This window comes from Phaethon aethereus (genome assembly GCF_964289735.1).
Source record: "Phaethon aethereus genome assembly, chromosome: 4".
Lineage (NCBI taxonomy): Eukaryota > Metazoa > Chordata > Aves > Phaethontiformes > Phaethontidae > Phaethon > Phaethon aethereus.
This window is the reverse complement of record NC_138578.1, coordinates 84,734,831-84,761,372: the sequence shown is the minus strand read 5'-3', so window position 1 is coordinate 84,761,372 and position 26,542 is coordinate 84,734,831. Positions and strand designations below refer to the sequence as shown.

The 26,542-nt window shown below is 55.0% G+C and overlaps 1 protein-coding gene across 1 annotated transcript in view; it reads left to right on the top strand.

Moving 5' to 3' along the window:
• The window catches only part of DYSF (dysferlin), a gene marked incomplete at both ends in the record, with an annotated part of 100,946 nt that overhangs the window by 31,534 nt on the left and 42,870 nt on the right, over positions 1 to 26,542 (top strand). The window contains 12 exons of the mRNA XM_081999562.1: positions 2,291 to 2,384; positions 2,740 to 2,817; positions 7,738 to 7,919; positions 8,838 to 8,978; positions 10,177 to 10,206; positions 10,834 to 10,860; positions 11,689 to 11,730; positions 14,457 to 14,558; positions 14,999 to 15,160; positions 15,359 to 15,524; positions 15,857 to 15,930; positions 25,201 to 25,263. Of these exons, the coding sequence (XP_081855688.1) occupies positions 2,291 to 2,384; positions 2,740 to 2,817; positions 7,738 to 7,919; positions 8,838 to 8,978; positions 10,177 to 10,206; positions 10,834 to 10,860; positions 11,689 to 11,730; positions 14,457 to 14,558; positions 14,999 to 15,160; positions 15,359 to 15,524; positions 15,857 to 15,930; positions 25,201 to 25,263 (1,161 nt within the window). The remainder of the gene's footprint in view (positions 1 to 2,290; positions 2,385 to 2,739; positions 2,818 to 7,737; positions 7,920 to 8,837; positions 8,979 to 10,176; positions 10,207 to 10,833; positions 10,861 to 11,688; positions 11,731 to 14,456; positions 14,559 to 14,998; positions 15,161 to 15,358; positions 15,525 to 15,856; positions 15,931 to 25,200; positions 25,264 to 26,542) is intronic.

Here is a 26,542-nt window from a genome sequence, read left to right as displayed (position 1 = left end):
GGTGAGCCCACGAGTGTCCTGGGCGAGGCATTCTGCCCACCGGGCCACCCCCTTTGCCCTTGCCACGACTGGTGGGGAGCTTGAGACCACGAAGTCGATGGTACAGGAGGCTTTTAGCACTCCCACCCACACCCGAAACGCGGACCGGCGTAACACCGCTGCAACACCGCTGCTTGCAGCGCTGTCCTGTCCTTTCCTCGCTTCTCGCCTGCCTTTCAGCTGTGCCCCCCCATGTCGGCTGGGCACCCTTCCTTCCCCTCAGCCTTGCTGGTTTGGCCGTCGCCTCCATCATACCCGCTCGTTCCTGGGTTTCCCTCCCTGCGACGGTGCGTCCCAGCTTTTTGGGGATCTGCCGTTTGGCAGCTCGCTGGTCACTCATGGTCTTTAAAAGAGAAGGACGACAGGACGTGGTGTGGCCCCCGGGCACCTCTCTGCCCTCAGTCCCATTTCTGGGAAGCCCAGAGCCGAGCTCTGCGGCTCGAGGCCGTCTCTGGTTTCTGATGGAAAGCCCGGTGGCTCTGCCCTCCTCCGAAAATCAGCCAAGGGGAACCTCTGGCCGACGGAGAGCTTTGGGTTTTCCATGCCAGGCTGGAAAATCTTGCCTCTTTCTGCCGGCGTTTACATCCCAGCTTTGGCTCTGAACCAGCTGTGACTGAGCCACCGCTCCCCGGGCAGGAGGAGAGCGGGGACATGAGTTAGACCAGGCGTGGGCACGTGGTGCCGCCGGGGTTTGGCCAGGGCGGGGGGCACCGGTGCTGCACTTTAGTGCCCAAACTGCCAACCGGCTGCACCAGGCGTGGGGGTGCTGGTGGGAAAGCCCAGCTGCAGAGGAGTCCTGCTCGGGGCAGAGCGGTGGGGTGCCACCGGGACGAGGGTGCCGCTGTCCCCCGGTGCTCCTACGCCCGAAACGCATGGCTGCTACGTAAGCACGGGCTCCCACTGCAGGATCGGGTCCCTGGGAACCCCGCGGGGATGGAACGAAGGGAGGAGATCGTGGGGGTACTCCATCCTGCGTGGAGACCCCAACGGGCAAATCATAGTCCTGAGCAAGAGCGTTTCCCGACTTGCCCTCGCCAGGGTGTGCTTGCCACGGGGTTTTGGGGTGTGAGGAGCCCTCCTTCCCCATGACGGACAGACCGGGGGGGTCCCCGAGCCCTTACTGAGGGCTTCAGAGAGCAATCCCTGCCTGTCTCGGCTCCTGGTCTCCTCCACTTGCCCCTCCCCAGGCTGGCAGCGGGGGCAGGTCGGGGTGGGGGTCTGGGGGGACCGGTGGTCTGCCGGGCAGAAAGGGCATAAACCAGCTGAGGAGCTACTCAGGTCCCGCGGGGAGCGGGGCGAGGAAGCGCAGGCAGCGCTGGGGGTTGCCTTGCAAACCCTCGGCGCGACCTCACCGCCATAAATACGGCGCAAAGCCCGGGCAATGTCACGGTAATTGCGATTCCTGCCTGGCAAGGCGAGGCGGGCTGTGCACACCACCTAAGCTCCTGGCCTGTTTTTGGGACCAGGCAGCTCCGGGCTCTGGAAACTCCATCCTGGACCCACTTTTTTTCTTTTTTTCCTTCTTTCTTTTCCCTTTTTCTTTTCCTTTTTTTCCCTTTTTTTTTTCTTTTTTCTTTTTTTTCTTTTTTTCTTTTTTTTTCTTTTTTTTTTTTTCCTTTAAACACCCCTCCTGTCTCTCCCTAGCATTTGATAATTGAAAAATATTTAAAGCTCAGGATTACACTCGCCAGGAAGTTACCTTTACGCTCTTTTTCCTGCAACTAAATATTTCAAGCCGAATGCGGCTATCAGGAGGTGGTAAAAGGCCAGCTCTCGTGGGCGAACACAAGACGAGGGAAGAACGATGGCCGAGGTCGGCCGAGGCTCCCCCCAGGCAGCATTTGGCTGCATTTGACACCGCCCGTGTCACTGCTCACAAAGTTTATACTCCATTAATTTTGCTCACAAGGGGACTTAGTGAAATTGCTGTAACTACTAACCACTGCTCCAAGAACGATGAAGTTTCTGGAGAGGCCTTTCCGTGCTGGTGAGATGCTGGAGGCGGGATGTGACTTGGTGACCCTCGGGCTGCTTTTGTTGCCGTGTCCTGCTCCCCCCGCACGGCACGGATCAGCAGCTGGGTCCTCTCTGCCCTCCTGGCGCCCAAGAGCCTGAGGGTCCCACCACGGGGAAGCCAAAAGTCCTCTTGGACACCCATGTGGATAACAGCCGGGGGGACCCCATCCCGTGGGGAGCCCCGGATGCAGCGGAGGTCCTGGCATGACTGACCTTGCCTTGCTTTCTCTTGCAGGGGGGAGTGACAGACGACAAGAGCGATGATGGCAAATCCATCTCCACCCTCAGTTTCGGTGTCAACAGACCCACCATTTCGTGCATATTTGACTGTAAGGCCCCGAGGGTCGGAGGGGAGGGTGCGATTCCCCTGCAGTGAGTCCCAGCGCGGGGTCTCTGCCGCGGGGACCCCATGGCCGAGCATTTCCCATCCTCTTCCTCTCAGCCATCTTGAATGCAGGCGAATGGAAAGGGGGAGCGGGCAGGGATGGGGCATGGCCTGTCCCCCTGGGAACATCAACACGCTCAGGGCTCAGTGCTCTCTTGGGAAGCCACGGGAAGGATTAAGCCACAAGCCAAGCTGCCCTCAGACACGAGCCTGGGGCTGTTGAAAACCCAGCTATTCCCCCGGTGCCCCGCGCTCATCCCTGGACTCGTCCCTTAACCGTTTCGCATTCCTCCCTGCAGGTGGGAACAGGTACCACCTCCGCTGCTACATGTACCAAGCGCGGGACCTGATCGCCATGGATAAGGACAGCTTCTCAGGTACGCCCCGATGCTCACCTCCACTTGTTTGTGCTTGCAATTAGTGCTGCGGAGTCGCGGGGTCTGTCAAGCGAAGTTTGGGGTATTTACTGATGTGAAATGAGGGGTGTTTGGCAGCCAAACAAGAAAAGACAGCGGCATGAGGCTTTCCCAAGGCGACCAGCCTGGTAGCTTGATTTCCCATCAGCAAAAATATCGGAGTTTCAAGAACTCTTATGTGAGAAACCAACCAGAAACCACAAGTTACCCAGGTCAGCCGCGAGTCAGAGCTGTTTGCTTTGCTAATAGCTCCTTCTCCCCGCCGAGGCGAGGCTGAAAGCCGTGGCACGGCGGGGCGGCAGGCCGCCCGGGGCGTGAGCAGGGGAAGCGGAGCGGAGGGCAGGGCTGTTTGCCGTGCGCGTCGCCTCCGGCTGCCCCCAGGCAGCACGCGAGCCGTGGGGTTGCGGGCAGGACGGAGGGCTCGGGGCTGGTGTCAGGGTGATGGGGGACGGGGCAGAAACCTCCATGAGATGTGCTCAGAAACATTAAAGAGGGTGCAAGGGTCTAATTAGGACCTCGGAGCAGTCAGGCAACTTCTTCTGAGTCCTCAGGAAGTTTCTGCGTGGATTTCTGTGCCCTCAGCATCCAGCTTGCTCCCGGCTGGCCAAATCCTGGCCAGCCTCTTGCCTGCCCTTGCGGGGCGGGGGGGTAGCAGTCTCCTGGGTTTGGGGTTCGTGGAGGGGTTTGTCCTGTGGCTCGGGGAAGGGGTGAAGGCTGAAGAAGGGAGGCTCCGTTTATTAGCAATGAAAGAATGGATTGAAAACGTGGTTGGAAAGGAAAATACCTAATGGTGGCAAATCTGTAAAACAGTTCGTATTTGTTTTCACGACCGAACATTAAATTGAGCTGCTGCTCCTCCGCGATCCGTCCTGGAAACTTTGCACGGGGGCCGGGAGGCAACGGCTGGGGGGGTGATCCTTGAAGGAGCTGCTGCCTGAACCGGGCATCCTTCAGACCGGACTCTGAAAAATGCCCGTTCGTGGAAAAAAGCGTGGTCTCAGGTGGAGGAGAGGCTGTGCTGGGCTTTGGGCGAGGAGCTTTCCACGCTGCTCAGCACGTCCCCAGCACAGCTGCAGGCGCTTCTCGGACTGCCAGCCGTGAGCTGCTGCGGTCGGGACGTCCCGCGCTGAGCTCGCGTTCTCTGCGTTAGGAAATCAAGTCAGAATAAGATACGTGACTTTATCCGTCGGGCAGCTCTGGTATCGCAGGGTGCCTAAGGGTGCTTGGGTGCAGGTGGTTTGGGTTTAAGAGCTTTGCCTTCGCGGAGGGGCTGGGCATGGGGTTGCCCACCAGTGTGGGCACGGGGGTGACGGATCTTGGATGGAATGCAGGGACGGACCCCAAAGTGCTGCAGCCAGCGGGAACATCACCATGCCGGGCAGCAGGACCACGGTCCTGGGGGGCTCCTGCTCCCCCCGGGTATTTTGAAGCAGAGGGGCTTGCAGGGGGGTGGGCAGAAATGCCCCAGAGAGCTGCAGAGCACCCAAACAATCACCCAGTGTCTGCGCCCACCGAGGCCCTGTCTCCCCTCCGCCTCCACAAAAGCGGTGTTGTTCGGAGCGGTGGGGACCGAGGTGATCTCATGGCCCCGATCGGCGGAGCGGGGAGGGGAGTCCCTTCCTTCGGAAAAACCCAGCCAAGGACAACATGAGTAACAACATGCCACAATGTGGAATTGTGATCTCCGCTGCCTTAACAAAGCATAAAGGAGTTCATTAAGGGGGCTTTACACAGTTATAAAAATAAACCTTCTGTGCACACGAGGGTCTAAACAAAGGGGCTTTATGGAGGCCTCCTTTAAGAAGAAGAAGAGGGGGGAAAAAAAAAGAGCAAAAAAGCAAATCCAAATCCATGGTTTTTTTGTTTATTGTAACGCATTCTGCTTTCCTCTTACTGGAAAAAAGCGCGTAAGTGGAAAAGGTTCTTCCCAGCGTGAATAGTGCTCTCTCCAGCCGGCCACCTCGCAAACAGCCCCGGCTCATTAAACACGTCTGCTGCGGTCCGGACGCCAAGAAAGAAAATACGCCCCCCTCGACCCCCCCACCCCTGGAAGAGGGGAGGGAGGCTGGGGGACGTCCCTGCTCAGCCAGCCCCACCTTCAGGTGCCTGGGGGACGCGCCTCCACCCCCAGGGTAGGCAGGACGCCTTTTGCTCCCAGCGTAAGCTCGCCGTCTGGTGACGGCGCTGGTGTCGGGGTGCGCACACTGTTTTGGGGGGGACACCTCCTGGGACGGCGGGGGTTTGCGCAGCGCTGAGCACTAAGGGTTGCATTTGTGGTGTCTGCCGTGCTCCCGGCCACTGGCAGGTCTCTTGGAACTGGCTTTGGGGTGAGCCGGGTGGTAGCCCCTGGACGCTGCTGCACCCCCAGATGCTGTCTGGTGTAACCGTGTCTTGTGGTGGCACATCGTGCTGGGTCCCAGGTGGAGGAGGTAGCCTGTGTCCTTCTGAACTGGCCCGTGATGCCTCCTGCCAGTGTGGAGGTTGGGCTTTGCAGGCAACCAGAGCTCAGGGTTGGGACCAGTCCGGTGGGATGCAGCAATCATGGAGGTCTCATCCCTGACAAGGACCAGTAGATGCTGTCAGGTTATGAAAGGTGTTTGGTCCCCATGAGGTCTTATGATGTGATCCCATGGCATGTTTCAAGCGTCTCACGTGACCCTTGATCCTGGTTCTGCCACCACCTGTCCTGTCCCCACGCCGCTGCTGGCACGGGCTGGATGTCCACAGCATGTTTGGGCCACGTGCTCTTTGAAGCTGTCTAGAAGGGAAGGTGTTAGAGCAGGCTCAGGTTTCATGTTTCCGTTGTTAATTGATCTCAGGCTTCCTCCGTTAATTGCTTTGGTTGTTAAGGGAGGCCACTCCTTGCTATTTGCTGCTGCCTTGCAGTGAGGAGCCTCTGGCTTTGCCTCAAGTTAGAGGTAAGACACCTTGGTCCCACCTTAGTGCCAAAGTACAGGGGTCTGATGAGACCCTGGAGTACCTGAGGGTCTCATCAGCTGGCAGACATGAGGCAGCAGCCCCAAGGGAAACCCAGAGCTGTCTGGTGTGGCAGCTGGAGGCCAGGTAGGATAACCCAGAGTGCTTGGGAACCCAAAGCCCTCCCCAAGACGTGGAGGTTACCAAAGCTCACGCAAAAGGGCTGAGATGATGACTCTGGGTGGTTGCTGGCTCCAGAGTCATCCTCAGCGCCTGTCCCTTCTGGAGATGTTAAAGACCCCAGGAAGGAGGCACTAATGTCCCAGCCACCTTCTTCATGGTCTGGTCTTCACAGCAGGGAGTGACCTGAAGTCACTGCTCACCCACATGTGCAGTGCTGGTACCTCCTGCATCTCCCTGGGAAAGACTGCATCTTGTACACAGTTTGTGCTCTCTGTTGTGCTGGAAGATGGCTGTGTTACTACCGGTGAAACATTCACCCTTGCAGAGTTACCTTTTGGGAGAAAACCCCACACCTTAGGGCAATAGGTGAACCATTTGTGGTTCCTCGCTGCTGGCGCTTGAGCATGTCCAGAGAAGGGTGACGGAGCTGGGGAGGGGTCTGGAGCACAAGTCTGATGGGGAGCGGCTGAGGGAACTGGGGGTGTTCAGTCTGGAGAAGAGGAGGCTGAGGGGAGCCCTCATCGCTCTCTACAACTACCTGAAAGGGGGTTGTGGTGAGGTGGGGGTTGGTCTCTTCTCCCAACTAACTGGTGACAGGACGAGAGGAAACGGCCTCGAGTTGCACCAGGGGAGGTTTAGGCTGGGTATTAGGAAAAAATTCTTCACCGAGAGAGTGGTCAAACATTGGAACAGGCTGCCCAGGAGGGTGGTGGAGTCACCATCACTGGAAGTGTTCAAAAAACGTGTGGACGTGGCGCTTCGGGACATGGTTTAAGGGACATGGTGGCGCTGGATTAATGGTTGGACTTGACGATCTTGAAGGTCCTTTCCAGCCTAGTGATTCTGTGGTGGACAGGGTGAGGAGTCACAAGGATAACCTGGACCAGAACAGATCAGGTCAGAGAGTGAGGAAATTTCTAACGCTACAGCAGTGGAGTGCTGGGAGATGTGGCCAGGGAAGGTCACGGTGTCTCTACCAGCTGGATCTATCATAAGCCAGAGGGTAAGGTTGCTCCAGTTAACATAGTCCCATTGGATGTCCGAAAGGTTTATGGCAAAAAATTCCTTCATTAAAGATGTTTAACTAATGAAGGCTGCTGTGGGATAAGAAGGAAGGTCTTTGCATAGATAGGTAAGTTGTGTGGACCGTTGTAGTTGTCTTATCCCGAAAAGAGCTGGAATGAGAAGGGGTCTAGATTGGCCCTTTATGAGGAATAACTCCATAGGCTGCGACTCTTCAGCTTGGAGAAGAGATATTTTAGGGTTGGCATGATAGAAACCTGCAGAACACCAAGTGTCAGTGCAGGTGGGCAGGGGTGGACTGCTCCTTCTCTCCTAAAGCAAGAACTGGGGGACCTCAGGCAGAGATTAGAGGGAGCTGGGCACTGCAAAAATCCACAAGGGGATGGTGGTTCATGCTGTTTTGAGTCCTCACCAGAGGATATGGTGGGTTCAAGAGAGGCAGAAGTCCATGGAAGACAACCCCCTGCAGGGCTGCTAAACATTCAGACATCACATTCAGCTTGGGAAGTGCCTGAGCTGCGAATAACTGGTGTACAGGGATAAGTGTCGGAGAACTTGGCCTCATTCTTTTCTCAGTTGGAGTTGCCTGGGACATGATGGGAGTGTCGTCGCTGTTTCTAGAAGATCTGCAGCTCCTTCAGCCCACTCACAGTCTTCCCTGCCCAGTCTGTTGGCCCTTGAATGACTATGAATTGTTTTCACCTTCCTAGACTGGTAGCTCCAATTCATCCTTTGCCTCTTGTCTAACATCCCTTGCAGATCCTTATGCCATTGTCTCCTTCCTCCACCAAAGCCAGAAGACGGTGGTGATCAAGAACACCTTGAACCCCACCTGGGACCAGACACTCATCTTCTATGAGATAGAGATTTTTGGGGCCCCCCAGAATGTGTCTGACTCCCCTCCCAACATCGTGGTGGAAATATATGACCACGACACGTATGTAAGTGTGTCGGCATGAGCTGGACCTTCATGGTGTGAGTGTGCTGGGGTAGATGGGACAAACACATGGCACCGTTCCTGCCCTCTGGACTGCAATGCTGTAATATTTCTGGGCTGCTCAGACACTCAGAAGGCAAAAATGCAGCAAACAGTGATGTTCTTGGTGGCCCTGCTCTAGTTACCAAAGCTGCATCTACATGCTGTTTTGCAGAGTGGCCAAATTAACCATATTTCCTTGTGGAAAAAGCCGGGGACAGGGTCTAAAGCAGTCATGCAAGTAGGGGATGATACACTGTTGTTTGCTCAGCTGCCCGATGTTATCCAAAGTGCCTTGTAGTGATGGTGTTTGGGGGCTGGTGAGATAATCTTGAGTCCTTCCTAGAAAGGCTGGGCTGTAGCCCGTCACGAGGGGCAGAAGGGATTTCAGACTGTGTGTAAGAGCAGTGCATAAGTGAAAAGCACTTAGAATACATGTCAGGAGTGTCTCAGGAACTTCTCAGGAACCCTTCTGCCCTCCCTCCTCCAAAATATGCCAGCAGGAAGGAGCAAAGGCAACTGAAGATCCCGTTGTAGACCAGTGAATGGGCTTTTATTAGAGCTGCAGATGCTTAATGTTATACTCAGAGCTCCTGCTCTGGAAATCGTGTGATACCGTAGGACTTTCACCTCCTCTTTAAGCCAAAATGCATAAGAAAGAGTGCATTTCTAGCCCTAGTAGTTACAGGGAGGAGTTTGAAAACTTGAGTCTATATGGGCATCAAAACGGTCTTTTTTTTCTTGAACTGGTCCCATAGTGGTTCGGACCTTGGGCCTGATTTTTGAGTGGTAGGGTCTCAGCTGAGATGTGGGTGCGTGATGACGGACTCCACCGGGAAGCGGGGTGGGAAGAAGGCTCCCCGTGCCTGTGATTGCCTTTCAGGGTGCAGACGAGTTCATGGGGCGCTGCATTTGCAAGCCCAGCCTGGTGCGCTCGCCGCGGCTCTCCTGGCACCCGGTCACCAAAGCAAACAGAAACGTCGGGGAGCTGCTGGCTGCCTTCGAGCTGATCCAGAGGGAGAAGGTGAGCTCCCAATCCAGACCAGATCCCGTCTCTAACTGGAGCGCCGGCTTCTTCCCTTGGAGTCTCTCAGCACCCAGCAGGATCCGGTCTTTGCTCGGCGCTGAGTTGCGGCCACCTGGGCTCAGCAGCTCCGCAAGGGCCTGTCCTCAGTTTCGCCAGGATGGCTGCTCCGAGCAGACCCGGCCGCCATGCTCGGCGCCGGCAGCACCGCAGTGGCGTGGCGGGAGGCGTCCAGCAGAGCCCACGGGAAGACGCTCGGTGCCGGACCCGGGCCTGGGCACCCGCGGCCGGCAGCCACGGCTGGCGCTGAGCTCAGAGCCTCGGCACCTTCACGCCACGGGAAGAGCCGGGTGCATTTGGCCCCGGACGGCTGCCCTGTGCTCGGAGGGGGTTTATGAGAGCTGAAGCGGGCGGCTACTCCTGCAGCGAGCTGCCGCACGCAGTGCTGGCCGGTCACGCAAAGAGCCGCGGGGCAAGGAGGCAGTGCTTGGGAGCCAGCCCGGGCGGGAGAGACTCCTCGTCGTGCCCCAGTGGGCTCTCGGGTGCCTTCCCACCCTCCCCGTCCCCCCGCACGCACCCCCCTCGCCTCTCTCCTCTCGGGCTTGGCCACTGGCCGCAGCCCGGGTGTGCCCCTGCGCCGGGGAAACTGGAGGGACTGGGAGGCTAAATCTCCCTGTCCCGTTCCTCCCGCCCAGCCCCGGGGCGCTAATTGGGAACGAGGGTCCCGCGGGTCCCTCCTCCCCCTCTCCGATGTGGGTCCCGGCTCTGCCCCCGCGCACGGTGCGGCGGCAGCTGCCGGGGCGGATGCGCTGGGTACCAGCCTTGCCGCACCGGGGGGGGCTGCCGGGGGCGGGGGGGCTGCCGGGGAGGGGGGGGCACCGAATCATTCCCACGCAGCCCCTTCTTCCACCTCACCGCCCGCAGCTGTTACTGAACTGCGTGGGGAAGACCTTGCAAAGCGGGGTCCTCTCCAGGGACCTTGTCTGGTCTCAGCAGAAAGCAGCCGGCTGGATTTGGGACTCCGCTCCTGCCTCCTTGTGGGAGGCAGAGCCCTGCCCTCCTGCCCAGGCTTTTCGGAGCCCAGCACCGGGGATGGAGGGGGGCAGCCTGTGGCTGTGGGGGACTGATGGTTCTCTGCCAGATAAAGCTGAGTTAGCACCAGGAGGGCAAACGGAAAGTATGTGTTTTTTCTCCACAGCCGGCTGTCCATCACATCCCTGGCTTCGAGGTAAAGCCTTTCTCCTGTTTGCAGCTCCTAGGCCCTGCTCTGCTCTTATCACCCCCTCCCCTGCCCCTGCGGAGCCGCTGGGTCCCAGCACCATCAGCTGCGCCCGCGGAGGTCTGCAGTGGCCTCTGTTCGCAGCCCTGCTTCTGCAGGCGGTTTCTCCATCCTCTCTGAAGGACTTCTTCTAGGATGGAGGAACCCTCATGCAGAGATGCCAGTCTCCTTCGGCTGATGGGAAAGAGGGATGGAGTGAGTGGGGCAGCTCGCTTTCAGCCCGTAAGGCAGGGCTGAAATGTGTCCCGTTCCAGATATAATCCCTCAGGTGTCAAACACACCGTTACCTTCCTGCCCAGCGATAATTTCAGCATTGCCATCGCCAAGGGCTCAGCTTCCCCACAGCTGCAGCGTGTTTCCTACCCTGCAGCCTCTCTGAGCGAAGGCATTAACTGATGCTGGGTTTTAAATGGTTTTAAGTTGCCTACACCGATTTCTTCTCAAGCTTGGGGGTGGTGGTTGCAGGAACTTGGAAAGCATCCTTTTTCTGTTCAGTTATTGGCTGCAATTATAAACCCTAGGATGGGCTTATGGATGGGAATTGCTCTAATTCTGCACTCTCTTTCTCTTCTCCAGAGTGAGCTGTCCTCCAGTCTGGATGAGGTGAGTCTATGAGATCTAGTTGTCTCTTCATCTTGGAGGTCGTTAAAATTGTGCCTCCACAGGGCAGCCTTTTCTTTTCATCAAGATTTTAGTAACATGAGTGATCACCAGCAGGACAGGGTAGATGGGGTCCATGCTTAACCCGGCAAGTGTTCCCGATGCCAGGGCGTGTCGGGTAATATTTAACCTTTGTGGGATGTGTGTGCATGAGGTCTCCTGGTGTTCAAACAAAGCATGTAAAAGCCAAAATGCTGGGCTGACCTTTGGCTGGACCTCAGCTGAAATCCCAGTTGAAAAGTTTGCAACTTCTCATGGGGAATTCTCCATGAATTGCGGCATGTGCTGGACTGTTCTAGTTGCTCTGAAGGAAATAACCTCTTTGGGACCCCAAGCTGCTGCTTGTGCAGCCTGTCAGAGTTGCTACCCAAGCCTTGTGCATGCTACAGAGCCGATCACTGGCTGAACCCAGCGCTGCCAGGGCAGGCTGGTATCTTGTAAAACCCAAGGCAGGGACCTGAACAAGGCGGACGTCTATTTGAGTGTTGTGGTGGCCCTAGGAGCCAGTTAACCCCAAAGTCTGGGAGATGAGCTAGGAGGGACCTAGGGCTTGCAAAAAGCCTGGCCACATTTCCCCAAAAGGTTGGATTTGATAAACACGTTTTTTTCAAGCTGGGTTTCTTCCACCCAAGGAGCCTTTCTTGACAGTGTGGGGTTCATCTTTGTGCTCCTCGTGGGCCAAGATGGATGAGCTCGTGTAAAGATAACCGTCTCTCTGCTCTTTCTCCTCCATTTCTGGCCACTGCCATTTCTGGACTGGGCACTCCACAGCTCTGCACCCCTGCCTTGTTCTACGAGGGGCTCCTCCAATGGGTACCTTTTATGCTCAAACACTTGACTCTCCTCTGTTCCTCTGCCTTTGCCCAGAAACCAAGCAAAGTCCCAACAGAGACTCTCAGAGACACCAGCTCTTTCAGACATGGCCTGGCATGACCCACCTGCCCCACAGGAACCCCATCCAACCAACCCACTGAGGCTGCATCAAGAAGAATGATGCCAGCCTGAGGTCTTCAGTGCCCTTAGCAGTAAATAACGAGCTTTATGGAGAACCTGGCTCATACATCCATCATTCAGGCTCATGATGTATCTGAACAAGCAGGCTGGCACCAGACTTCCTTCTACTGCATTTCTGTTTGGTGCAAATGGGAGTAACCTTCTGGGGCTAGATCCCCTCCAAGCACTGGGATTTAAGCCCCCCTTGAAACAATGTGGCCCAGTTGTGTGGTTAACCTGGGAGGCGTTTGCAGCCAGTTTTGACTGGGCTGATCTGTGCTGACTTTCACCCGTCTCTCTTCCAACCCTGTATCAAAGTCAGGGTTAGACTAGACGATCTCCAGAGCTCTCTTCCACCCCGATTCCCTCTGACTTGTCCTCATTCAAACCATCCCGGCTGTCAGCAGATCCCACAGGTCTTTTCATGGATGTCTCCTCCATCCAGCCAGCTGTGTCTCGGTTGAGAGCTGTGTCAGGGAATTGCTTGTTCCCCACCACCACCCTGAACCCTCCCTGCTCCTGCCTCGTCCTCAGGACTCACTGCTCGTTTCTGTCCCAACTGGTGAAACATTTAATGCTCATGCATTCAGCCGAGACCCGGGAGAACAACTGCAAAACAACCAGGAGAGCCGTGGGGATTGAGAAGGGCTTAGAAACAGCTAGCACTGGCTGAAGATGTTGCAGTGGTAGGAGCCAAGTGTGCGCTGTTGGCTTTTCAAACCTGCTGTTGACCCTGGGGAGGACGGGGGCCAGGCAGGAGGTCTTTTCCCCAAGGCTTTCCCCTCTTCCCATACAGAGGATAGGAGTGAAATAATCTTTGTTCCAATGGCTATAAAGAAATGCAACACATGATATTTGCAACAGTGAAGATTTAGGTGCCCTATTAGGGAAAAAACCCTTTTTGGGAACAGACTGTGCAGACATCTCATAGGGGCTGTGTGGAGTCTGAGCCTGCCTTGGGGTTTGGAGATGGGTTAGGTGACTTCTGTGTCTCTGTTATGTAACTTAAATGCAACTTAAGCAGGTTTACAGCTAGAAATGAACCTGTCATTAAACAAGGAAAGACTGAGGCTTTTCTTGGTTCAGTCCATGGCTTAGGGACCTTGATGTGCTCTAAGTGCTAAGGGTCACAAACCAAAGCTTTGAGGACCATTTGGTCTATCCCTCTACCCCAAGGCAGCGTCAGCTCACGTTGGTGGTGCAATGTCTCACTTAGGAGTCTGAAGTCAAGGCTCTGGGTACGTAGGTGCGTTACCAGAAGTGCTGAGCACCCGAGCGATGCTGGGGATGCTCTGCACCTCTCCCTTCTCCTTAGGCACTCACCTCCCAGACAACTTTCCCTTTCTCTGCTAGCGCTAACCATTTCTGTGAGCATGTGGACCATGGGAGGTGAGACAGCCTGCCTCAGGTTTACCATCTGCCCCATGTGGGAACCCAGACACCTGTCCTGAAATGGAGTTACCAAAAGTCTTCAGCTAACAAGCAACTCGATTCAGCAGCCACCAGCAATTGCCAGTGAAAATTAAAGCTTATTGTCTAGTGTATCTAACATGCCACCATGAAAAATCCCTTTGTAGAGCTTTTATATACATACATATATAAATCTGAACCAATCCTGTAATTGAAATACATATACACAATTTAATGCAGTAATACCCCGGCCTGAAAAGACTGCCGGTCTCCTAAATTGGTTCCAACTGCCCTTGGTTGAGGGTTGCATTTTCAGAGGTTTAGCTTTCATTCCTGCCTTTTCGGTGACTCTGAACTCAAAGGTCAAGAAGAACCCGAATGCTGGGAGGGCTCAGAGCCCATCCTTTGCCAGCAGCTGGGGAAGTCTGGCTCCCTGCTTTCCTCCTTCTGTGAAGGCAAATTTTGAGTCCCTCACCTGCCGTCCAGATTTGATCTCACCCTGAAGGAAGTCGCCTTCCATAGACACTGTGTGTGGACAGCTGTATCTGAGCCCTGTCCCGCGGGCGGCAGCTTGGCGGCTGCCGGTTCGGGTTTCTCGCTGAGCTGTTGTCCGAACAGCAGCCCCTCCTGCACCCGCGGGCAATGCCGACCTGCCGTCCCATGGTGCTGCCCCCACTAAACTGCTGCTTTTCGGGAGCATCTCACTCTGTCCAACTCAAGGAGCTGTATTTCACTAATTAATCCCCTGCTGCTGCTTCATCCCCCCTCCTCATCCCTCTGCATAACTGTCTCCTCATTGTCCTGGCGTGGGGTAGATTCCCCTCCTCCTCTAAAGGAGGCTGAACCTCGGTGGAGGGCAGCTCCTTCTCAGTTCCCTGGGAAAGGGCTCAGGGATCGCTCTCAGCAGTAGATGTTTGATCTTTTCCAGGGTCAGATTAAAGGGAGAGAAACAGTTTGCAAGTACATTCATCCCCCCAGCCCTCACCTCGCCCTGTCTAAGTGTCATGGACTTCTGGTGGGGAGACGAGTCTTGCAGAGAGAGTGGGACGTCTGGGGGGATGCAGCGTCGGGAGGAGGGGTTGGTGTCCCATCGTGGCATGACCTGATGTGCCCTTCGCATCTCTGCTCCCCTGCAGTCTGCAGACTCTGACCTGCCGTACCCCCCGCCCCAGCGGGAGCCCAACATTTACATGGTCCCCCAAGGAATCAAACCAGTCCTGCAGCGTACGGCCATTGAGGTGAGTGACGGGGACCACATGAGGCAGTTTGCCCCCTTGCAGAATAACGCCCCTAATGTGTATCCCTAATGGGGGGGATGAGGCCATGGGTTATCAGTCAAAAAACATCTTGCTGGGAAAACAAGTCTCACCAAGCAGTCAAGCCCTGGGGCAGAGCACAGCCCTGGACGACACTTGCTTTTTAGAAGGACGGTCTTGCCCAAAACAGAGATGCTCCATTAATAGGTAAGCAGTTGTGGACCTGGTGTATTGGTATCTACAGAGAAATTCTTACTGTACAGCCCGGCTTCTCGCAGCACCGGCTGTCCTGCATGGTCGATTCGGCTCTCCTTCATGGTGGGCCAATCTTCAGGTTTACCTCCATTGCTGAGAAGGTCAGTGAAAGACCTGCAGGCAGACCTCTGGTTCAGTCTTTGCTGTCTGTTTCCCTCACCCTTCAGGTCCTGGCCTGGGGGCTGAGGAACCTCAAGAGCTACCAGCTGGCCAGCGTCACCTCACCCAGCCTGCTGGTGGAGTGCGGAGGCCAGCTCGTGCAGTCCTGCGTCATCAAGAACGTCAAGAAGAACCCCAACTTTGATGTCTGCGTGCTCTTCATGGAAGTGGTGAGGACCTGGTCCCCACCCTGCAGTGAGAGGGTCATGGCAGAGCTGGCTGGGAAGGACTTCCAGAGGTCCCATAAAAAAAGCATCCTATGGTGAAGCTAATTCTGTCGTGCTCAGCCTCAGTTCCCTTTGGGGAGGTGCAGAGCAGCTGCCCTCCCTGCCCTGCGTAGTCACATGTTCCCTCCCCTCTGCCCACAGCGTTTGCCCAAGGAGAGCCTGTACAGCCCCCCCATAGTCATCAAAATCATCGACAACAGGCCGTTTGGCAGAAGGCCCGTGGTGGGGCAGTGCACCATCCGCTCCTTGGAGGACTTCTACTGTGACCCCTACCGAGAAGAGACGGACGGTCCCCAGGAGCACTCAGGTAGGTGCTGCCACGAGGCCCATGCTGGCTGCACACCCATGCCCCTCTCCAGGAGGAGCTGTGGGTCGCTGTATGCGTTGCTTTTAGCTCAGCCCAGCTGTAGGTCTGATATAAAAAGCCCAGGAGTCGCCAAGGAGGAGTTTAGCTCTGGGGTTGGTTGCTGAGCTGGGCTTTCCCTTGCCCGAGCTGTTCGACCCACACGAACATGAGCTTTGGCTGGTGTGAAGGCTCTGGGCAAGGTTGAGATCACTCCTGGAGGCTGATCCCAAGGTGGCTTTGGAGTTTCTAACAGCTGGATGTCCTGGTCATGCTCGTGCTCGCTCTGATTGCAGATGATGTGAGCCTCACGCCCAGGGATGACGTCCTAATTGACATCGATGACAAAGAGCCTCTTATTCCTGTCCAGGTATGGAAAAAATCGCAGCGGTGGGAAGACACTGGTTTCTTACTTTGCATGATATGGGGGAACACGTACAGGGCTGGGGTAGAGAGCGACGCAGATCTCCGACGTGAGGTCGTGTCTGGTTTTAACCTTCCTTTTGCAAGCTTTCACCTCTGTTTTCAGCCCCGCTCCTCCACCATGCCACAACAACCAACCACAAACTCATCCTTCTCCCCTGCACTTAATATGAGGTGTCGGATTTGCTTTTCTGGGGGAGAGACAACAGGCTGTCTCCACGTCAGGCTCTTCCCTCCAGCATCTCTTCCTCAAATGTGTTGTTTGGTGTGAGGCTGAAAAGGGTTTGCGCCACCTCCTGAGGGCTCTGCTGTGCTGGATGCTCTCTTGGAAATGACAGTCACTGCCCCAAAGAGCCGACCGCCTTGAGGGGACTTACCCCAGCACTGGAGAAGGTGAACTGGTGCTGGCAGATGGGACAGTTTGCCCAAGGCCACACTGGAAGCAAAGGTCCCCTGAGGCTCAGTCGTCCTTACCAGGACCACACGGCCAGGTCTCCTTTCCCCAGTTTTGCTCTTTGTTTGTAGGATGCTTTGCTGCTTCCAAACCCACTCGTTGCTTCCAGCAGCTCCAGTTACTCTGCAGAGGGTCGCGGTGGGGACCGTGATTGCAGAACACCCCAGGGTGCTGGGAACTGGGCATGCTTTAGCAGGGTCGCTGAAGGAGGAATGTGTTGGTGCTGTTGCAGAAAGAAAGCTTCTACGTGCCATGAGTTTGAGGGGTCTCAGCTGTCCCTTGTAGGTGGGCCAGGCTGGGCAATCCACTGGGGTTGCTGTTACTCCTTCCTGAAGCAGAGCTGGAAGGTGTTGGGCCACACTGGTGACACTGGTCCTGCTGGTGCTTCTCATTTTTATGGCCCCCGGGTTTCTTTGCCAGCAGATGTGTCCTCTTTGAGGCATGTCAGTGCTGACGTGTGTGCGTGATGCACAAATCTGTAGGTGACCCTGGTGGCTCATGAGCAGCTGAAAGTGTCGTCATAGGCATTTGGTGGAGCTTTTTGTGGTCTCTTATCCCCTTTGGTGAATTTAATGTTCGCTGGCATTTCCTTCCTCCCTGTTTAAAGGCTGTGGGTGCTGCATCATACCTCAGGCTAGAAAAGCCTGAGCTTTCTCTAAGAGATCTGCCTCTCAGGCATGCCTCCTGCCTCGCCTTTCGCTGCCCGTGGCAGCAAGGTGTATATCTGGGCCTGAATGCTTCTGCTCTTTATTCATCGCCTTGGTGGCACCTCGGTGTTTCTGTTCACAAGGACTTTACGATCCACTGATCCGTGCCATCAGATATTTGCGGTCGTGTCCCAGGATGAGCTTAGACTGAGGCCCCAGCACCAGGCTGTCCTTGGAGATTCAGAGCTGGAGCTGCACCTCTCTCCTTGTTGCATCCCTCGTGCTAGCTTGTCTGCTTTAGGTTTGTGCCATGCAAGTCCTCCCTGTGGCTGAGAAGGCATTGTTTAAGCAGGAGTAACCAGCGATAGGACGAGAGGAAATGGCCTCAAGTTGTGCCAGGGCAGGTTTAGACTGGATATTAGGAAAGATTTCTTTACTACTGAGAGGGTGGTCAGGCATTGGCACAGGCTGCCCAGGGAGGTGGTGGAGTCATCATCACTGGAAGTGTTCAAAAACCACGTAGACGTGGCACTTTGGGACATTGTTTAGTGGGCTTGGTGGTGTTGGGTTGGCGGTTGGACTTGATGATCTTAAAGATCTTTTCCAACCTTAACGATTCTGTGATTCTCTGAGTGCACGTTGCTTGCTGCAATCTCTGCCCAGTTCAAGGCTTTCAGGCTTTGGGCTAAGGAAAAAATCAAGATTTTGGCCAGTGCTTGGCAAAAGCTGTGGGACTCCAGCCTTCTGCGGTCTCGACTGCAGCTGGCCCCGCTCTTGCCTACCTACCCCAAGCACCGATGAGATCCAGCTTGGTGCTCCCAGGCAAGGTCACCCCGCAGTCCTTGCAGCGAGGCATGTCAAGGCTGGCTTTTCGGGCTCTCCACCAGCCAAGAGGTGGGACGTTCATACGCTCAGCTCCCTGGGACGTGGCATCTTGTCCCGAGATGCTTCACTATCGATTAGGAACTGGACAGTGGAGTTGGAAAACATTGGCCCAAGTGAACCAGTGTCGTTGAAAGGAAAAAGCAGCACTAGACAGAAAATACTACTGACAACCCAATTGGCTTTCCGTTCACTTGCCATTTGTGGATTTCTCTTAATAACTTACAATTGTGCTTCATCTTGTATCAGTAAAGTAACTGGAGCATGTCTGCAAAAACCACACCAAAACGGGTCTTGGAACAGGAACCTTCACTTCTGCAAATAAAAAAAAAAACAACCTTTTTCTAGCCTAGCGCAGAAAGCACTTGGGAGGAAAGTGAGGTCAGGGAATGAGATGGGTAGGAGGGTGGGGGTGCAGGTCCTGACTTCGCCTCTAGTCAGCGGATGGTGCTGGGCAAGCGATGTCCCTTTGCTGCACCAAGGGAGCCGGTGGCACCCAGGGCCTCCCCCCAGGCTGCGAGACCCCCTGCAGAGGCAGCTGTGGGTGGGAGGGACCCCCAGGAAAGGGTCAAGGCACCCAAGGGTGGGTTTGCTGCTCCCACAGACCCAGTTCAAGGGCTGGGAGCACACATGGAGGACAGGAAGGTGCTACCTGATGGCAGAGGCCAGGTGGAGTTTGCTTTAGCCACGGGCTCAGACCCCCAGCAGAGGGTTCTTCTGGCCCCCTCCTGACCCACAGCCACAGATGGGGCAGCGATGGGTGGACTGATCTTCTGCCATTCCATCAAGCTGCAAAGACATAACTTCTTATTTTTTAATACAAAAATCTACCCAACTTTCGATTTGATTTGACTAAATTTTTTTTTTTTGTGGGGGCATATTCTGGAATCTGCAGTTTAAACTCTCTCGCCCCCCCCCTTTTTTTTGTCAATTTTCAGTAAAAATGGTGTTGTGTAGCAAAATAACAACCTGCAGCACGTCTGACGTGCAATACTGCTCTTCAAGAGCGTCAGGAGGAATGTCTCCGCGCCAGCCCTCTGCTGCCTTTTTCTGACAGCAAACCGATTTGTTCAATGCCACTGATTTTACAAAACACCTCCTTTCCTCTGGCCATCATCTGCCGGCGCCGTTTCCCACCCCTGATTTTTCTGCGCCCTTGCTGGAGTCACTCCAGACCCGCAGTCGCTGCTGCTCCTTCTCCTGTGACTTTGGTGGAGGTAACAAGAGGAAAATGCAACTCCCCCTGGGAAACCAGGGTTTTGACCCAAATTTGCTTTCTCGCAGGGAGCCAGCGCGGCTGAGGCTTGGGCTGGCTGCCGCGACGCGGGACGAGGCGGGCGCTTTCAGCCCGGTCGCTAATTACCCTTTCACTCTGCTTAATGGAAATTCCCCTGCTTTGCTTTGCCAGCTGTTTATTAACCCGGCGGCTGCTTTTTTGAGGGAGGTGAGGGGACGAAAATTTCCTCCCATAAATATCCTTTACGAGAGCCGCAGGCAAAGGCTCTGCTGGGCGCAGAGCTGGGGCTGCGGCCGCTGCGGGACCCCAGTTTGGGGCTGGTGCGGAGCCGGGGTCCTCTATGAACCGGTGCCTGGCCGAGGTTGCGCTGGATGTTCACGCTCCACGGGGCTGGTGGGACGCCCAGTTTGCACCATTGCCTCCGCCTTTGCCGTAAGGGCAGGATGGAGGGAGCACCCTGGGGTGTCCCCGAGCTGCGGGAGATGCCTCTGCCCGGCTCTGCCGTGCCCGCTGTTGCTTGCAGTGCTCTGATCAGGTTGCCATGGCTTTTTAATGAAGAGGCGTCTTTTTTACAGATTGTTCTTTTCTTTGGGCACTTTCTAGCAGCGAAAAATCAAGAATGTTTTTCATGTTAATTTTGCAACTTCATTCACTTTCAGTGCTTCCCCCTGAGACCCGTTCACCGCTTCCCTGTTTTCCCCAGGTTTTGTTGCAGCTGGAGGTGAGGGCAAGAAAGAGAAACCCAGGGCTCACACTCTTCTTACACTTGCGCTCCAAAACCGGCAGAATTTCAAATTACTTTTGGCTTCCACGTTTTCATTGCAGTTAGTTTGGAAAAGAAAATGAGAAATCGTCCTTCAAAGCTTTTTTCCCCCCCGTCTTTTGACCGGCGTTAACCGTGAACGCGCTTGCTGGTGGCACGGGGTGTGCAAGCCGGAGATCGTGGGCGCGCCATGGACACGTGTGCGCTGAACAAAGCGAGATGTAGATGTCTGGGTTGCCTTTTAGCTGGCCACCGCGTTTGGGGTACAGCTAGCTGCGGGCACTGGGCACGGCCCCGGAGGTGCAAATCTATCCCCGTGGCTGCCGGTGGGAGTTTTCCTATTGATTCCCCACGCTGGATCATCCCACTTACAGCGGTGTTTGAGGAACCGAAGGTGCAAACCTTCACCACTGAGGTGGTGCTTTGGTCCTGTCCACTGTCGGAGGACCTCTTGGAGATGCTCACCCAAAGGCGAAGGCAGCTTGGCAGGGCATTTCGGGGTATTTTGGGGTAATGTGGGAGGCAGAGCAGGATCGTGGTGTGCCGGGACCTCTTGCCTGTGCAGCTCAGCACTGTGCTGGGTGTTGACCGTGTCCACAGAGCAGTCGAAGGTGGCAGAAGGTCACAGGAGAGGTGGGAGGCGAAGGGCAGCCTGCGTCTCCTCTGAGCCTGTCCCGAAACCTGCTCCTCATTAGGCTAATTTGGAGCGAGGCCGGAGGCTCTGTTATTGTGTGTACGCAGCGCCCTGGCACAGCGGGGCTGTTTAAATTGCAAACAAGAATTAATCCCCTCCTCAGATGTGGTGGTGCGTCGTGGGGAAACTGCTGCTCCGTGAGCCGCACCCCATCCCCGCGGGCGCCACGGGATCTGGCCCTGCTCCCCCATCTCCTTTCCGCCTGGCACAAACAGCTCCAGGCGGGCGCGGGGCGACGGGGAGCTGCCCCAAGGGCCGAGGGGACCCGTTTCCGATGCCTGTACTCACTCAGGGCCGGGCTGGAGGGTCCCCCAGGAGCTGGTTGTGATGGGAGGAAGGAAAGTAGCAAGTAGCAGTCGCTGACCCTCCTCCAACTTCCATCCTTTCCAAAGCGTTGCTCGGGGTGCTCTTGTCCGCGCTTTGCCAGTTTTTGAGGTCGGTGCAATATCCGAGTGCTCCTGCAGAAGCTGTAGGCACTTCTGCTGGCATGCCAGATCCAGGTCTGTCCATCTGTCTTGAATTACAGCCTGCCACTCGTTCCTCTTAGGAAATGTGTGTGCTTTCTGTACAAATTAATGGGAAAACACTTTTTTTCTCTGTCTCGGAAGTTCTTCCCCAAGACTTTGGGGTGCTCCTTGTCTCGGAGGAGACCCCGCAACTGTGGAGGCATACATGGATCAGCGTTTCATCCTCAGTACAGCTGGCTCCCATCCACTACTTGCTTTGAAGATTAGCATTGCCGTTGTGTCCGCAGCGAATTGGGATCCATCACAGGGACCTGACGTGCCCCCAGCAGCAGGGATGTGACTCTGCTGGCATTAGAGCTCTGCGACCCGGAGGTGGCCCTTGGTGGCCAGGCTCTCACCTGGCTGGAGGAAATGAGGTTTCCTACCAACCTGGAGGCAAAAGAGGCGTTCTTTGAAAGTTTCAACCTGAAAATGGGGCTTCTATCAGGGAACAGATGGTTCCTGGTAGTCACATCCTCAGCGTTTCTCTGCCAATGTTTGCTTCTCGGTGGAGGTGAGGAGCTGTCACCACCCTGGAGATATTACCGAGCAAGGAGAGCAGTTACTGGGTTTGGGGCTGCAGATGAGGGAAGATACATCTTCCTACAGCATCGGTCCCTCTCTTTGTGCGGCCCGAGCCATGGCCATGGAGCAGCCCTACTGGGGAGGAAGCCGTGGTCCTGGTTGGTGTTGGAGTGGAGAAGTTGGTGACAGCAGATCCTCTGCAAGATCCCCAAGGCTTGCCCCATGGGCTGCCTGTTCAAAAGTCCTTCCTGAGCGTTGCCTGCAGGTGGTCTCAGGTACCTTTTGCTTCTTGATACAGGCTCCCCCACGCAGCTTTCGGCCGGGATGTGCAGCAGTAGACCTGTCTAAAGCAGATAACCCAGCCCACCTTCCCATCCTGGGTGCAGACCTTGACATTAGGGGACTCAGGCTTGGCCCAACAACCGGTAAAACGTCCAAGAAGGCATTTATGGGCAGTGGGTACAGAGGACAGAGCTGAAAACTCTCTAGCCTCTGAGGGTGCCTGCGAGGAAGAGGAGGGCTGTGGCAATGAGTGATGGAGGCAAAAGTACAGGGAGGCACCTCTGGCCTCACTGAAATGAGGTCCCTCAGCCTTAGGTTGCCAAGTGAAGTGAGGTGAACTCTTGTTCATGTTTGACTTTCCTGTAACCAAAATGAATGACACCACATATTGCATTATGTAATTTTTGTGTGGGTTTTTTTTTTCAAAAGTCCAGCAAAGGTCAGAAAAATATTTCCCTGGCAATGTCCTCAGGCCTGAAGGCAGGGCCTTCTTCCCCAAAAATAGTAGCAGGCAACAGAAGTAACGAGCTGGGTTTCCTGCGATGCTCCCGAGGCTGGTACGGATGGAGCAGCTCAGCTCTTCCCTCTGGGGAGACACTGAGGTCGATGGGGCTCTGCGGGGCTGAGGCTCTCCCAGACCTTGCAGGGACTTCGTCACGGTGTTACCAAACCTGCTCAAACCAGCCTTTTTGGGACAAAAGCTATGGGCGGAGACACAGACACTTTCAGGCAGGAGTACACGGCGTTTGCCCCTCGGGGGGCTGCTCCCCGGCGCTGGGGGATCGGCACGGGGGCTGCAGAGGTCCCGGAGGAAGGAGTGAGACAGGTTTGCAGCTGGAGGGACCCCAGCTCTGCTTTGTTCCCTGGGGCAGATTGAAGCCTATTGAAAGCATCTACAAACTCGGGATCAAACTTGGGGAACCGTTTAAACGGGAGATGAAAGGGCAAGAAGGGGGAGAGGGACATGGCAAAGCCAAAACCTTCTGCTGCAGCGGGTTCGAAGTGGAAGGCTTTGACATTTCCGTACTGAAACAAACATTTCGCAAACAAAACACCCTGCAATGAATTGAATTATTCAGTTTGCCCCCAGATTAATTCTTCTTTGTTTGTCTTTCGTTTTTGCGCTTTGTTTGGGGAGCGGAGGAGGAGGGAGCTTGTTCCTGGAAAGCCAAACCAAAATTTCCACCATCTCCGTCCTTAACCTATAAACTTTGGCCCTGAATGCTGTTCCTCCTGTGCCCACCCTCTCCTGGTGGTGGACATGGGTTGGGGTGACTTTTGCTTAGGTGGTCTGATACCCCGCAGCCATCGGGGTCCCTCCATCCCGCTCTGCTCCCCTCCAGGGCCAGGTTTGGAGGGTGCAGGAGTCGTCCCAGTCTGCAGAGGCCATCTTACTCCTTCTCCCTGGGAAAGGGGACAGATCCCGGGCCAGGAGCCCATGCCCAGGGCTGCAGCCTCTGTACCGCGTGCTCTTCCAGTGGTGACCTTGGAAGCAGGAGCCAGGATTGTTCCTGCCTGTGCATGTGTGCATGGGTGTGTTCCATTGTGTGGCTCCAAAGCCTTCCTCCGTCCTTGCCAAGCCTGGCTTTGGTCCCTCCTCTGATGGATAACTGGAACAAAGGATCATTTTGTTGTCCTCATCTGAAATAGAGAAAACAAACAGACGCAAACCCCCTCTGCTCTGAGGTTGTTGAGTGTGTTGTCCATCTCGTCCAAGTGGGGTGAGAAGTTCAGCCTTCAGACCAACTTCTTTGGTCCGTTTAAAACAAGTCTATGTGCACATGAACTGGAAACATCATGGTTACTGAATGCAAAGAAAAGGAGCTCCCAGAACTCACAGAAAAGCAATTTTTCTGCAACAAGGTCTCCTGGGCTGAGCCTTGCTAGTTTGCTTCTCTGGGAGATGCTCACAGAGTAGGGTTTTGCGAGGGCTGAGTGCAAGCAAGCAGCTGCAGGATTTCCTGGGTGAGCCTGGCGTGGATCTGCCTGCATCCCTGCCTGCTCTGCATCCGCAGCCTCCCCTTGTTCTTGGTGGGCTTTCCTGGGTCCTCATCCCCATGGGAAGCAGAGCAGGAAGGACAACTGAGAAGTCCATCTGCAGCTCCGAGGGATGAGCAGGTATTTGTTTCCTCTGATAAAATAGTCATGGGCGAGCTGTCTCCCACAAGCCTCTGAGAGTTCCATGAGTGTCCTAGTGGGAACTGAGCCTGGGGGAATCTTTTCCCCATGAAGTAGCTGTAAATTCAGCGTTTTCAGCTTGACCCAAGGTCTGATGCATGTCTGGTTCGATGGGGTCAAAAGCAGCACGTTTGGGGACCAGCCCGAGCTGGCAAACAGGGGGGAGTGCTGTTGGGCTTGGCCTGATGCTCAAACCCCGCTATTTTCTGGTGAGAACACCTCATTTCTCCCCCTTCTCCATCTCGAGGAAACACACCTTGCAAGACAAGCAGACCTGCTGCTTGCTGCCCCGGGCAGGGGTAGGTGATGGCAGCTCTCGGTTTGCCAAGGGCAAGCTACCAAACCTTGGTCCTGAGCTCTCCTTATCCCTCTATGTCCTTTCAGCAGGGCCTGTTGCAGTAAGACAAGGGCTGATGGTGTTAGACTAAAAGAGCGGAGATTCAGACTAGATCTAAGGAAGAAACATTTCTCAAGGAGGGTGGTGAACCCCTGTCCCAGGTTGCCCTGAGAGGTGGTGGATGCCCCATCCCTGGGAACATCCCAGGCCAGGTTGGACGGGGCTCTGAGCACCCTGCTCTGGGTGCAGATGTCCCTGCCCATGGCAGGGGTTGCACCAGATGCCCTTTAGAGGTCCCTTCCCACCCAAACTGTTGTATGATCCTATGAAAAGCACCCTAGGTCAGATCCCTCCCTGGCTTGCTGCATTTGCAAGCCCTCGGTGTCTGCGGAAGGGGATGCTGTCCCGCGCTGAGAAATATTAATGGCTTTTCTGTAATGTGGGTTTTTGCTGCAGTTTCCCTTTAATACCCCATTTATTCTCTGCAACCATTTAAACACAGTCCCCTTTGATGAACATCAATGAAGACCCAAACGCCTCTCTCGTGCCAAGGATGCCTTGTCCGGGGGGATCTCAACCTCACCCCCAGGGGAGGGGGAAGGCAGCACTGTTTGGGGTCATTCGTTTTATTTCTCCTAAATGGTGCTTTTGCTGATGTATGTTAAACATTGTTTCTCTAACCCCATTGATAACCAATCATTTTGATTTGTAGCTTGCGGAGGGTATGACCAGCTCAGCATTAATTAACATACCAGCTTCTCGGGCCCAGCCTCATGTATGTATTGCTTAATTTCTAACTTACTTGCTTGATTAATGGTTTTTATGAATGATATATGTGCATATAGACATATTTAAAGATCTGCAGAAATGGAGGCATTTCTTTGTGTGAAAGATCCCCTTGCTGTCCTAGGAGAATGGAAACTTCATCTTGCTACAGGTGTGTGTGCATTTCAGCAATCGTTCTCCTTCATGCCAAAGAAAACAAGGTCACTTTTGGGAGGAGGGGTGAGGAAGTTCCTCCCTCTCGTCCTTGCGGAGCCAGCAAAATTGTGTACGTTCTCGAGGTCAGATGTCTTCCCAACAGCCTCTGGCTTCTCCGGGCATGCCAGCAGAGCCTGGTAGCTCAGTGGAGATGGTGGCATGGTTGAGGACTTGATGGGACTTCTGTGCCCCTCCATGTCCTAGCTCAGGGACCGTGAGTCCTAGGCATCATTTTGGCATAAGTTGAACTAAGAAGGTATTGTCCTTCCCCGAGGAGGAGGGTTTCACCCCAAGGAAGGTTTCATCTCATCAGCAGGACCTTGCACAGTCCCAGTTCTTCCAGGTGTACAGCCTGGTGCCCTCAAAGCGTGGGGATGGGGGAGATGCCAGGCAGCACCCAAGCAATGACAGATCCCTCCTTGCAAAGTGTCTCCTTCTCTCTTTGTGAGAAATTTTTCATGAGAAAATCAGATGTTTGGTATGTTCCTGGGTTTTGTAAGGAGGGCAGTGAAGTTGCTTTGCTTTCTCAGGGCTGATGCTCCAGAGGAGCTGTTCTTCTTCATGCCCCAAATTCATCCCTGTCAGGGCTGTGACCCTGGGGTTCCTCACCCCTCTGGATACCGGCCCATGGGTTGCAGGACACGAGCTGCTCCTGCCAAGAGCCTTGCACATTCCTCCCGCGTGTTTCAGGCCAGAATTAGTTGCGTGGATTTCCACTTCTTTGCTGCAATAAACAGTGACTCCTTCCCACCAGCCGAGCCCGGAGTGGTGGCCGCACGCTTCAGCCCTGGGGTGTGAAACGCTGGTGAGTCAGCCCAGACCTTTGGAAGAAGGTCAGCTTGGAGGTGTTACTTATACCGTGTCTTTGGGAGAAAAAGTCTCCCTTTGAGGTCTGACCTTGTGGGGTGGAAGGAAAGATAAAGTGGGCTTTGACTCGCTGAAAATAGAGTAAAAACTGAGCAAGCAGAGCACGTGGAGTAAGAGACGGGTTGCAGCTTCATGGCAGCTGTAACTTTTGCATGCAGAAGCCCCTGATGGGCACCTTTGTAGGTCTCGGCACAGGGTTGGAGGAA